The sequence below is a fragment of the Choloepus didactylus genome, chromosome 5, assembly GCF_015220235.1.
Source record: "Choloepus didactylus isolate mChoDid1 chromosome 5, mChoDid1.pri, whole genome shotgun sequence".
Lineage (NCBI taxonomy): Eukaryota > Metazoa > Chordata > Mammalia > Pilosa > Megalonychidae > Choloepus > Choloepus didactylus.
In genome coordinates this window covers 10,151,779-10,165,725 of record NC_051311.1, presented here as the reverse complement: position 1 = coordinate 10,165,725, position 13,947 = coordinate 10,151,779, and the positions used below count along the sequence as shown (strand labels likewise).

General features: G+C 44.7%; 2 protein-coding genes across 11 annotated transcripts in view; one reads left to right on the top strand and one right to left on the bottom strand.

Moving 5' to 3' along the window:
- The window catches only part of LOC119535544 (ankyrin repeat domain-containing protein 26-like), a 961,331-nt gene that overhangs the window by 644,501 nt on the left and 302,883 nt on the right, over positions 1-13,947 (top strand). The window lies entirely within an intron of this gene.
- PDSS1 (decaprenyl diphosphate synthase subunit 1) overlaps positions 1-13,947 on the bottom strand; it is a 33,798-nt gene that overhangs the window by 11,798 nt on the left and 8,053 nt on the right. For all 6 annotated transcript variants that reach the window (XM_037837925.1, XM_037837926.1, XM_037837928.1 and 3 more), the window contains exons 5-7: positions 7,385-7,526; positions 4,856-4,967; positions 4,651-4,760 (exon numbers count right to left, since the gene is read on the bottom strand). In XM_037837925.1, the coding sequence (XP_037693853.1) occupies positions 4,651-4,760; positions 4,856-4,967; positions 7,385-7,526 (364 nt within the window). The remainder of the gene's footprint in view (positions 1-4,650; positions 4,761-4,855; positions 4,968-7,384; positions 7,527-13,947) is intronic.

The following is a 13,947-nucleotide window of genomic DNA, read 5'->3' as shown; positions in this document are numbered from 1 at the left end:
ATGTTCAATTTCACTTGTATCATCTCATCTCCCAGACTGGCCTCAATGGAAACGGCCGACACCACACCCGGTGGGGCCGTGGGGGGGCCTGCGGACGGAGGTGCACCAGCCAGGCTTGATGGGGGGAACCTGGTGGCAGCACAGGTGCAAGCAGCCTTCGAGTCTACCCTGCAGGTGCACCTCACGCCTCCAACAATACGGAAATACACCTGCAGGAGGTTCATCACTGTAGCCTTGTTGTAACTTGAGAAATCAGAGCTCTAAAGGCCCACGCACAGGAGGAGGGCTGAGTAAAGTAAGGCCCATCCATGGTGGGAAACGAGGCAGCTATTTAAAAACGAGGGAGGTTCTGTGCACCAACTGCCGGAACAGTGGAAGAATGCAAGGTGCAAAAGCAAAACAAAAAAAAGGAGTACAGTATGCTGCTTTTTCTTGTAAGAAAGAAGGGGAAATAACAGTTGTGCAAAAAGAAACACAGGAAGGAGGAACCAGAAACTAATGCGACTGGTCCCCACGGTGTTGGGGGGAAGGATGCGGGGAGTGGGGCGAGGGTGAGGGGAAGTGGGGGCCTCCGTGTGCAGTTCTGCCTTTTGGAGCTACACACAGTGAAAAAAAAGAGAAAACCAAAACCCCAAACAAAATCTGTATAGGAGGGAACCCCCAAAAAGGAATAAAAATGCTCCTATTTCAAATAACACAACTACACTGAAATGGGGAGAAAAGTTTTAAATATAATAATTTGACTGTATTATTCTCAGGCTAAAGATAAAAGTTAAATATTGAACTCTAGTTCCTAGGTTTGTTTGTCATAGCTATGACTTAGCATTTTTGAAACTCCTATGGTGTATTCCAGAATCAAGCACTTAAATGTAGGGAACGGGAGGCAGGTTTTGCACTGTTGGAGAAGGGAGTTACAATTATGGGAATACAGAATGCCAGAGTGAGTCATGAAGCCTGGTGTTAGATGGGACGTGGGGCTATCAGTATGGTACCTCATGGTTTTTAACAAACACAGATGGTAGAGAAATGTATAGATATACACGCACAGAGACATGCATATATTACACACACACACACACACACACACACACACACACACACACACACTCTCTAGCTCTGCCCAGGAGAGGGCCTGGACACAATGACACCAGTGCCCAAACACCATTTGCCACTAAAAGGAACCAGGGCTCCTTGGAGAAATGGTGGATTCCAAGGCTGGGAAGGACTAGCTGAGCCTAGAATATATTATGCCAGAAGCGAAGGCAGCACTGGAAGGATAGGCTACGGCAAGAGGACACACGAGCCAGGATGAAGGGCCATGCATTCTTTTTTTCGGAGCCCACAAGTCTTTGCATTTTAAATACCAAATATGGACAAGTGAGCACTGAAAATGGATACTGGTAACAGAGTGTTCTCATCCACTGTGAGAATCCAAGAGTCTGTACAGATAAGCACTTCTTTACAGTCGAGTACCTACGCTATTGGATGAGAGGGAGGTGGAAGGAATGATGGAAAATGCAACTATTGTAGTAATACCTGACTCAGGCAAGAATTCTAAATAGATGCTAAAACCAGAGGGTGGGAATTTGATGAGAAACAGAATATTTACATTATCTCAAAGTACCTCTCCCTCCAAATACCTATTAATGTCAAGGGAAAGAATCACTTGAGAGTGGAGAAACCTGGCAGACTCTTGGCAGGTGACGGGATAGACACCACACGTCTCCGGATGTGACGTGCTCAGTCGTAGGCCTGCCAACAACTCAGAACCTGAATCCAATCTCAAGAAATTGTCACACTTCACCCAACTTGAGAGACTCAACACGGCCAGCCTGTACGCTTCAGAATGCCAAGGTCACGAAAGACAAAGACAGACTGAGAAATTGTTCCAGACGAAGACTAAAAATTCATGACAACTCAACGCAACCTGAATGCCTAGGCTGGAATTTTTTTGGACAAGAATTGTTTGCCCTTTTGTTAAAAAAGACAGTATTAGGACATCTGGCCAAATTTTGAGTAGGGTCTAAGTCTAGATTATTGTAACAAAAACAAAGAGCGCTCTGATAATATGATCCACTGAACAAGATTCCATGCTATTGTGGCAAGATGAGTAGTGGCGCCCTGGAGTTTTGGCAGTAAATAACAGGAAAACAGCCTGTGGATTCCAGACCACACTCAACCTGGGATAGAGGAGATACAGAAAAGCCAAGGAAGGACAACTGAACGCAGGGTCCCTCCCCAAGTTCTGGGTTCCAGTCCAGCCCAGCCACTAGCTGACTGAATTCTCTGGTGACCTCTCGGGTCTCCTCCCATCAGATTTTCCAGGCAAGGAGTCAGAGCCTTCATGGCTGAATGTGGCAGGTATTTTGTATAACTACGTATATAAACAAATAGCCAGTCACCTTTTGAGAATAAAATTCTATTTTCATATCAAACAAGGTCATGAGACAACCCCCCTAGATAGCCCTCTCTTAGATTTTAATATTATTTCCACTGGAAGTATAATGGGTGGTTTAAAAAAAGGGGGTGGGGGGGGGGAGTGCCGGAGGATAAAAATTTATGTCCTTTGATAAGTTTTTTAAGAATTAAGAATAAGAATTTAAAATGTTACCTGAAAGAAGAGTAGAAGCAAATGCAAACTGCTAACTTTCTTTCAGATTCCCCTAACATCTTTAAATCCTATTGAGTTCTTCTTCTGCAATGATTCTGATCTTTAAATTCTCCTTACTCTCTCTTTTTGGTAAATCTGCTTTGTGTGCATTCTTTTTTTTGGAGCCCACAAGTCTTTGCATTTTAAATACCAAGAAGTATGTAAAAATAGCAATTCTGAATATATAACACCTCTGGAATATTTCCACCCATGGGGACTTATAAATATAGACACTTATTCGGAGAGCTCACCCTATGATTTTGCTTTATTAGTCTAACAGTTCTGGAGCTCTGGAATAACTCGCCTACAGGAGAAGTGGGTGGTTCTGGGACGGGGCCAGCGTGCCTCCTAGTGGACAGCCGAGCACTCTGCTGAGCCATGTCAGTGCTTGCTAACTCGTGAAGAAGGAAGTGCTCTGCATTAAAGAACACACACGCTATCCTGCCTCTAGCTTCTCAAGCAAAGTGACCACAATCGAGCCTTTCCTTGACGACTGGAACCTCCTCCTTGGACCCTTCCAGAGCAGTAAGATCCCAGCCCTGAGCCCACCCGTTGGTGCTGCTCTCCTGCCTGGGGTATGCAGATGCGGGATGTCCACTTTGTGTGGACGAGGACTGTAACGGACTCAGTCTCCCCCGACACCCCTGTCTGCCTATGGGCGTGAGCCGTGATCTTCAGGGGGACTCAGCAGTCAGAGGATGTGGTAAGCAAGGAAGGATTAGTGTAGCAAGACTTGTGGCACCCATTATAAATAAGTCATTCTTTTATTCAGCATTCCAGCATCTATCGTATTTTCAACCGTCTCTCTGTTGAAAAATCGCACTTGTAATTTCTTGGAAATAAAAAAATAGGCCTTTTGATAAAAAGACAAAAGTGGCTGAGATTTTGGCCAGCATGTTCTACATAATTCATGTTCCTTCGGTTTTCAATGGGGTCTTTTTAGGAAGAAAATGTTGCCCTCGATCTTTCCTGGCTCACACTTTTTAAAACAGACTATAGGGAAGGAGCTCTTTCTCCTGAGAAGTCAGAGTTATGTAATTAGGTTACAAGTGTATCATGATGACAATTTACCTTAGAGTGTTTTCTTGTTGCCGTAGTTACAGGGGATTGAAAAGCAAACCCCGGTTCCACCTCTGTTGTATCTGTTGATGAGGACGGCCAGAGAGACAATTCTACTGAGAGAAGTGTCTCTCGTTCACGGGCTACCACTGAACGCCGCACATTTTAGCTTACAGATTAAAGAAAATACTAACTGATTTATTAAAAAGAAGAGTGTGCAGAGAGAGAGCCCGGAGAAGGTGGGGGGCAGGAGGGAGAGCCATGGTCCCCCCTCAATTCAAACCCTGAAGACAAATGATCTGTTTATATTTCACATAAAAAAGTCTCAGAGGAATCCACCACTCACAAAAAGGTAAATAGATACAATGCTAGGACAATAGAATGGTAGAAGCACATAAAGATGTTATTTACTTTGAAATAAAAGTGACTTAATTGTGGTACTCTGCTTGGCCGAGGGATTTCCTAACTTCTTCCTATGGAAATGACTATGGCTTCCCATCCTGAGCTGTTGCAATTCCCTTAGCCTCACTCCTGGTTTTGGCTGAGAAACTGATCCTATTTCAGCGCATCGAACTTTTTAAAGGTAATAAGTAAAAAATAGTGTGTGCCTGACAGCAATCACAAGGGAAATTACTTATGACAAGTTGTTCAAACTGTGACAGTTTGGAAATTATATCAGGGAATATATGTTTTGCTTACTTGGATTCCATTCTTGGGAGGAAAAGATGAAGAGTTAATGCACATCAAAAGAAGATGGCAAAAACAAAAACCACAGCAGATGTTACCCGTGGTTTGGGCATGTAATCCTTTCCTCATTGACCTCTGTGGGTTTGAGATACTATTTTAAGGTTCTTCTTTGAGATTTTTTTCTACAAGAATTAACTCCCAAGAAAGAGCTTTGGAGGCTTTGGTTAACTTGCAAAAAGACAGAACGTACATACTGCTTTACAACTGTTGGCTATCAGACTTGCAGTCTTCTTGAAGGTCTTTTCAAGGTAGTGTGCAAATCGTTCATTCTCATTCTCCTTTGACCCCAGTTGAAGAAATTCACCTACAAAGAAGGAAAGGGGTACCTGAGATAAGGCTTTATTGCCTGAATACAGCAAGATGGGATAAAAAAAAGATGGAAAGTCCGAGTCAACCTACCACGCACCAAATCTTCAATAACTTGGGTTAAAATAGATATGACTGCTGTATTTCCAATCCGTGCCAGAGCTATAGATGCTGCAGAGAGAATTAAATCTCCAGCAAGAACAGCCTAGAAAAGAAAGGAAAAAAAAAGAGTTCACAGGAAAGTGTGAACAATGAAGGTGGCTCATCAGAAATCAAAGAACGGGAGGGAGGGACCCTTTGAGATTTTTTTCCCTTCCCCTTCCTCAGCAGGATTATGGAATAATCAGTTACAGATTAGGGACACCTTCCTTTTCTTTTAGTTTTACTGTGGTAACATACATACAACATAAAATTTCCCACTTTAACCATCCTTGAGCGTACAGTTCAGAGATACTAGTTACACTGGTGGCATTGGGCCACCACTGCCGCCAGTTAGGGACGCCTTGGGAACTGGATGGGAGCTCAGAGATTACCTGGCCTGTCTCCTCCATCCACAGCTGAGAAACTGCTGCCCCGAGAGGGGACGGATTCCCCTCTGGCTTCACCCCTCGCCAGCATGCAGCTCCACTGGGGGGGCAGCTGAACCCTTCACTGTCCCCCAGTCCTCACCGTGCACGATGGGTCGGACAGCACCCCCAGAAGCCTACATCCCTGTCTGATGGGAAGCCTTCTCCTGGGGCAGCACACTCCCATGCTGCCTTTCACCCCACCAGACATCCTTGGCTATTTTCCCATTTACTTAACTCCCCAGGGCTCAACCAGGCCTCCTCGCACAGCCCACGCATGGCACGCCACACGCCGTTCCCAAGAAAGATGAAACCAAGGAGCCGTGGCTCCAGGCTCAGTGCTGGCTGCCCTCTCTCATGCTGCCCCTCGTTCCTACCCAAAATAGTTTTTTTTCAGTTTCTCTGAACACTAGATAATCAATATTTTCCTAATCTTCTTTACATTGTGAGATGTCCACCATCTTAGCCAGTAATTACAAATCATACATAATTCAATTATATGCTGTAATAAAATGGTTATATAGACACACGTTACACATACATATAAATCACAAATGCTAGTTTATAGAAACTTTTAATTCACAGCAATTTCAACATAAACACTTTTTAAGTTTTTATTGTGTCTGTTCTCTAGTATCTAAAATTAGTGATGTTCGGTATGTTTACCATTTAATCATCATTTTATAGAAATCCCTACAGGGAAATAAATAACCATTTATAAAGTCATCTTACACCCTCTGCTCTATGTGTACACAAATCTCCATCCCTCCACCCCTACGTTGTCACCAGCTCAGGGCATGGGATCTCTCAGCTGGAATCTCTTTCCTCTCCGGCCCTGGGCATCCGAGACCAAAGGGTTCCGGGCCTCTGGAACGGCAGCCGGGAGATGCTGGGTGGCTCGGCGTGAGCAGTTGGAGAAAGGCAGCCTGCGACCCCCAGACTGGTGGAAACGAGGGGAGGTGGAGAAGGCGCCGTGTGAATGGACTGATGCCAGGCAGAGCCGTCCCCTACAGCTGTGAGGCAGGTGGATGTGGCAAGCACTTTCTGTTACCCACAGTCGCCAGAGGGGACTGGGCAAGGGCAGACTGTATTTTACCTCGAGCCCCGTTCCCTGCCCACGGCTCCAAAGGGGGCCCCAACTGGCCCTGCAAATGGACACAGCTGACTGCAGGGACAAATCAGAAAGTCCTCTCCCGTGCGAAACTCCATCCTCTTTTGACCAACCTTCTGATGGATAGGACGGTGTCAGCAGGACACAGGAGCTTTCAGTCTCAAGTCCGAAATAAAAGGCTTATAAATGAAACTGCGGGACTCAATGACACAGCAAAGCCAGCAAGTGAAGACAATAAATAACATAATTCTTGCTCTGATGAGAGGAATTACAAAATCGGAGGGCACTGGGCACTACGACTATGTGAAGGGGTGGAAGCTGAGGGAGGGGGGCAAGCTCCAGGGGTTCTCTGTCCGCTGTTCACCGGGTAAGGAGGCAGCGGGGATGTGCAGCAGGCGATGCCAGCTCCAACTTTACTTCTAGTCGTTGAACCATGACTTGAACATCCCAAAAAGTCCCCATTTTATATTCCCCCCTTTAAGAACTACTAATAAGACATATGGAAATGTGCTTAAAAAATATACATATACAAAACAACCCAGTTATGGAGCCTCTATGTAAAAAGGCAAAAATTTCAAGGCAGAACACTCTGTCCCTGAGATTTTTTTTAAAATTTATCTACTATTATTTTAAAAATTTATCTATTTTGACACTCTTGCACATGGTACTCAATCAATAAATATTTAAGGAATTAGGCTAAATCAGGGTTTATCTGGGCCCCGAAGTACAGTTTATGATTCCTCATGAAATAGGCTCTTTTGGATACCTACGAACATCTCTTTCCTTATAACCAAAACAAATTCTACATGAAATGGTCAATAACCAGAAGTACTAAGCTTATTTTTCTATGGTATTTTCTTTTATCTGTCAAATATCTGTACAGATGTGGAAGACCACATCCGAGCAAGCATTAAAAAAAAAAAAAAAAAAAAGCAAAAACCGTACCTTCTTTTCACCCCAGATCTTATTAACTGTGTGTTTTCCTCTTCGAGAACTTGCATCGTCAATAACGTCGTCATGAACCAGACTAGCAGTGTGGATCATTTCTGCGATTAAGGCTATGGCGCGCTGGCTTGCTTGCACGTCTCTAATCAACAGAAAGCAAGGCTTTTAAACAGAGACGCCGCCTGCAAAGTCCTCAGCTATCATCTTGTGAAAACAGGACAGCGGATCTAGGATAAAGAATTTTATTTCTCTAAGAGAAACTGTAAAAAAAACTTCTTGGCTTTCCTACACAGCCATCTTTCAGCTGGAAAACATTTCAAAAATGGATAAGACACCCTGCCCAGGTTGTATTTTATGGACACCGCATTAAGAAGTAGAATTTGTGTAATTAACAACAACAAAAGGATAAATATCTCAGAAGTCTGACCATCAGATCTCTTGGAGAATCATCTTCAAATCTCAGAGCAGTGCTCTTGGTCAGCCGATTGCTATTACAATAAGGTTATAATTAAATTTTAGGGGTGGACGGGAAGATAGGGTGAGAAACACTGTGCCAAAGCATATTACAGAACCAAGTGTCACCATGTTAAAAAAATACTGTCTTCAATTAAATGTGTAGTATCAAGACCTCAATAATCAAGACAGAATTTTTGTAAAAAAGTTTCTGATTCATACTTAACCTTTGCATTGGAAATTTAAACTTTTATTTCTTAGGTTTAACACAAACTATAAGACAAACATTCTCGAGAAGACACATAGATGGAAATTTTATAAGTTAGGAGGGAATGCCTCTTACATAACCAATTTCTTTTAATTTTTTAATTGTGGTGACATACACACAACACAAAATTTCCCATTCTAACCAACTTACTAAATTTTTTGAACCTAAACCATATACCTGACTTAATCACAAACTAATGAAATGTTTTACTTATTTTAACAGCTTACTTTTCAAGTATCGTTAAGTTAATGTCAGAGGGAAGAAGAGGGACATTGAAATAGGACTTTTTCTTTAAAAATTGAGTCTGAAGTCATTCTAAATCCTCAGACCCAGCAGAAAGTAATAAAAAATAAAGCATGACTACATGAAAAAATGCTACAATTTAACAACAAACACTAAGCCAGCATAAGAATACCTTCTGATCTTGCTTTATATATAATTTAAAATGATGACTCTTTGCTGGGCAACTCTAAGATCTAAACCTCAGAGCCTTCTACTGCTTTTAGCCTGGAAATCAATGGTCAAGTGCTGCTCATTATTTATTAATATTTCAGTCATAACGGTTCTTGATACCTCTATTTCACGATTCATGCTTCCAAGGGGGAGGAAGTGCAGCAACGGAGGGGAGGGCCAAGTAGTTTAACAAATGAGAAGATGAGGTTGGGATGGCTGCTAAGAGCTTGCTCTGAATCCCTTAGTGAAACACACGCACACCCTCTGTCAGGAAGCTGGGACCTTAGATGTCTTTCAGATAAATGTCCTGGGTCCTATCTTCCTTGAGTTGAATGCACAGGAAAAGAACTTTTATAGTTGTTTTTTGAACAGAAAGGCTATTTTTTAGAATATTTTCTGGACTGATTTCTGTCTAATAAAATAAACTCTTCCGACTAGTTAGTAGAACTTACCTTAAAAGAGCCCTTGAGGCCTCTAGCTTTTTCGTGCCTTCCTAAACTGGGTGCTTTCCCTTCTCACAAACTGCATAAGCAGAGAGGTTTCCCTGCTGGGAAGCCGGATAAAAGGGTAGCTACTCACTGCAACACGAGCGCTTTGTGTAATTTAAAGACATTAAGACAAAGACAAAGATTTCCTAAAATATCCTGAAATTTTGCAGACTATTATATATGTATATCAAGATGCCATTTTGCATGGCTGAACTGTGGGTCACGATTCTTGGGCTACTTGGCTCATCATCTTTTAGAGGCTTTGTAATTTTTTCTAATGACTTTTTCCTGTACCATTAGGCTTTCAAGCATGAAAAAATACTGCCACGGCCTAGTCATCTGTAACATAGCATAATGGTGGGACAGCCAGCCAGAATTTACAGAAAACAGGAACATCCCGCACTCCGTTAGACGGAATCTCCACCCTGAGCTGCACCTTCAGAAAACTGGGCGCCATTTCTACTACCTACTTGGAAATAGTTGCCATGCTCTCTCACCTTCTGGAGGAGGTTTTAAGAAAAAGCCAGATATGAAAGTGGTTAAAATGGGAAATTTTATGTTGCATGTATGTTATCACAATAAAAATTAAAAAAAAAAAGAAAAAAGAAAAAGAAAAGGAAAAAATCAAATAGGGAAGTCAGTAGAAAGAAAGAGGCCCTTGGCCCTGAAACCTGACTGTGTCATCTCTTCCACACACCTGGAGGAAAAGGCCATCAATCGGCAAGCCCCCTGGGACAGACGTTTGTTTTCACTCATTAGATAAAAAAAAAATTATAAAGAATTTCAAACTTACACAAAAGTAAATGGAATGATATAATGAACCTTTCACTTACCTACATTTGATTTTAAAACACCCTTTTTTTTTTTTCCTATTCATACTCACACATAAGAAATTATAAGTTAACTCCCAGTGTGGGATTATTGTCTCTAAAAAGAAAATCCAGCTTTGTCATCAGATTACCTTGGTTTGGGCCAAAGGAGGGAAGCAAATAAATTAAAACAGTGAACGTGATTTTACTTCAATAAAAGACAAAGAGAAGCTCCTGTTCCAACCTACAATGAAAGGGGTTGTATCAAGACTCAAGTTGTTTGCAGGTGGTAAACAGAAGGCTCCAATTCAATTTCAAAATGCGCTTTTGTATCTTCTAACAATTCTGCAAATAATTGTTTTGCTTTGCTTGTCAGAACTCTGACATGCTTTGTGTTCCTTAAAATCTCTCCCTTGTCCACTGTACCAGCATCGATGAGGGTAGTCTTTAATTTAAAATCCAGGTGGAGGCCTACGCCTGACACACTCCATCACAATCTCTAGCCGTGGGGTTCTGGAACCTGCATTTTTGAAAAGCACCCCAGGTGACTCTGATGCACGGTTTGGGAACCATTCTTCTATCATGGAGTGGGGGCTGCGTTTCCTTTCCTTTGAGCTTCTGGAAGCGGGAGCTTCCCACAGAAAGGTTTGCTGCAAGCTCAGCCTCAGCTCCTGACCCACGGGGCGTCCTGCAAACCCCGGCGAGTGGCAGGGGACCAGCGTCCTGGGAGCAACCAGCACAGACCCTGAACGAAGTCTCTCCCAGCCCAGAGCACAGGGACTGGCCTGCTTTCTGGGGCTGCTGTGACAAATCACCACAAACTGGGTGGCGTAAACAACGGAACTTAGTCCCCCACAGTTCTGGAGGCCAGAAGTCTGAACTCGGTGTCCCTAAGCTGAAATCGAGGCGTCGCGGGGCCGCGCGTCCCCTGGAAGCTCAAGGAGAGACCCCGTCCCTGGCTTCCAGGGCAGCAGCTCCGCTCACACCCTCACATCCCTGCCTCCTCCGGACCGTCCAGTCTCCCCAGCCACCCTCTTTAAGGGCACGTGACTGCATTTAGGCCCACCGGGATAAACCGAGATAGTCCCAAGATCCTTAACTCACTCGCATCTGCAAAGACCCTTTCTTGGACATTTAACGTCACGTCCACAGGTTCTGGAGACGAGGATGGAGGTGTCTCTGTCAGCCTGCCACAGGTTTCTGACCCTCACCAGCCTCTTCTGTTGATGTCAGATGCTTTTTTCTTGGTAATCCAAGTCTCGACACTTAGCGGGCTTACTACACTTGTCTAAAATTTTCTGTTTGTCCTCGTTATTGCTTCCACCTTGAAGTGTCCCACCTTCCACAGCAGCCTTCAGGCTCACCATGTGGGAGCTGAAGGCGTTTCTTCTCATCTTCAGCCTTGTGCTTCTGTCTCCTGGCCTGTCCCTGGCCATGGTGATTGTGTCCCCTCCGCCTGGCTTCTGCAGGAGGGCTGCCTGTGGGCGCAGACTTGCTCAGCAGGCCACGCCGCTCGTTCGCCGTCATGGAGCTATACGGGCACACTGGGCTCAGAGCGAGGCTGTGCCTGCTTGGTGGGAATGGCTGTTCTAGGCTTGATCAGAACAGTCACTAATTCACGAACAGCTTCAATATCAAGAGGAAAGGACTGACATTCAAGGGCAGCAACTGCTGAATGTCTTCAGAATTATCTCCAGATAAAACGGATGCCTGCAGGGAGCCACTGTGACGATGTCACGGGTCTGCAGCTCATCCACGCTGGCTCTGCGCACGGCTGGCTCCACAGGGTCAGGGAGCCGCAGAGGAAGTCGGGGTTCTTTCTTTTCAAATTGGGCACAGATAAGGGACGTGTGGAAATGGGCTCCTTCACGGTGGATGCAGCCGCATCCTGGCCTGAGTGCCAGAAGAGACTGCACACCACGCTCGAGCTGGGACTCACCAATGAAACGAAGACCGTTTGCTCACCCAAACCTTCTCCACCCCCGTGCGATCCCTCCCTGTAGACCTGACTCAGAGATGCATTTTAATAGTGAGCACGGAAACATAAGAAATGCCATCTCCCGGCTTAAAGACGGAGACATTCCTTCCGACGCCACCTTCGTGCCCACCCCGTAAACAGCTGCAGCAGCTGACTCGGAACACGTGGAGACCAGGAGCCGATCGAGGACCTTTACGAGCTTGATCCCAGGAGTGGCTCCGGTGAGGTGGTGCTGTCACCAGTCTGCATCTTCCCGGGTAGCCCAGGATTTTGCAATTTCTTCTGTCTTCGTTGGAACCATAAAAGTTACTTCCTCTAAACAGACGACTTTGCTGCACTGAGGCCTCTGATCTGATGGCACAAGGGCATCTCATCTGCTTCGTCTAATCAAATGTCTGGCTCTGAAGAGTGCACCCGTGGCTCTGTCCCTGCATGACCTGCACAGCCAAGGTCAGCAGATGCGTGCGGCGAGGGGAACGTGACGGCGCCAGCCTCAGTCCACGTGCAAGAGGCAGCCGCAGCTCAGCCATCCCCTGGAGAGATGTGCATCTGTGTGCCCCACTATAATATGTCGTGAATTTCCTTGTACTGTAGTTTGATTGTCAGTCCTCTTGCATTGATGATACAACAGCAACAAGATTTTTAGATTAGTGTTAAAAGATTAACTGACCATGTACAGTGTTGACTCAAATTTTTTTGTTTAAGGAAACATTACAGAAAAATCAGGAGGATACAAAGTTGAAACAAAACGGTGGTGTCTCCAAGTCTGTATGAGACAATGATAAAGTAGAAATAAAGCCATTACAAGATGAAAAAAAAAAAAAAAAAAAAAAGCCTTCTCCTACCGGCAGTTTATGTGGACAGTCTCAGGAATGCAGAAGGAGCTCTCAGCTGCGTGGATAACAGGCAAGAGGCCCGAGAGTGTGGAGAATTAGCCTCATGTCATTGGAGGGAATGAACTGGACCGTGCATTAAAAAGTAATACTCCTACCCTCCAAACTAGTGGTCTCACTGGGACAAGTTCTCCCCAGGGGACATCTGGCAGTGTCTGGACACGTTCTGGTTGTCACAGCCGAGGGGTGGGGCGGGCACCTGGCCTCTGGTGGGTGGAGCCCAAGGAGGCTGCGTGGGATCTGCCCTCACACCGCAGTCCCTGCAGCAAAGTGTGATCCAGCCCTGGGAGCCGGCAGGGCCTAGGCCGGGAGCCCGCGTGGGACCACGTTGGGTGGGGAGTGGAGGGCGCACTCCTGCAGCTCCGCATCTGCTGGGGCCAGGGTGGCCCCAAGACGGTGAAAGGGTCACAGCCAGCAGGGCTGCGGGCAGCCAACGCCGAGGGCCTGGGTTGACACGCTGGGGAGTCGCTGGGGGGTGGGAGTCCCGAAGCAGCCCTGGCTGACGCCCTTTCTCACAGCATCATGACATTTAGTGCTGACAAATATCTGAGTCATTTCCCAAAATACTTTACTGAGAAAATCAAGCATTAACACCAGTGTCCAACAACAGGGAAGTTATGGTCTATTGGAACTTGAATCAATAGGTTACATGATGGTAAAATAACTTAAAGACACTCCAGCAACATGGCAGAGAGTTTAAGGGACAAAAGGAAGTAAACAAAGAACACAAAAAATTATATATAATGAATGACTGAAGAGACAGAACCAGGTGCATGAGGTAATGGGCATGTCCTTTTTCCTTTTAAGATCTCCATTAATAATAAAATGTTGCACACTTCTTAATATTTTAATAATAATATGCATTTAATATTTGTAGTACTTGGAAGTTTTATATATGTACATATATGTTTCATAAAAGTTGAAAACCAACAGTCAAAATGTCTTCTCTGAAGAGTGATTTCTCTTTTGTGTGTTTCCAAAGGTCACAGGGAGACAGGCACCCCAGGGCGTGTCTGCACGCAAGAAACGTGGCAGCTAATCAGTTTACAGCAAGCAACCTTTGGATTACCTGCCCCATGTGCATAATGATTAAATGTATGCAAACGTCCCGGCATGCTTTATTCCTAATGGGAAAACTGAATTTGGCAGTTAAAATTCTTTCTAGAATATTCATCTGCAGCTGAAGCTGTTCTTCAACAGACATTAAAGTCTGGAAAAGGA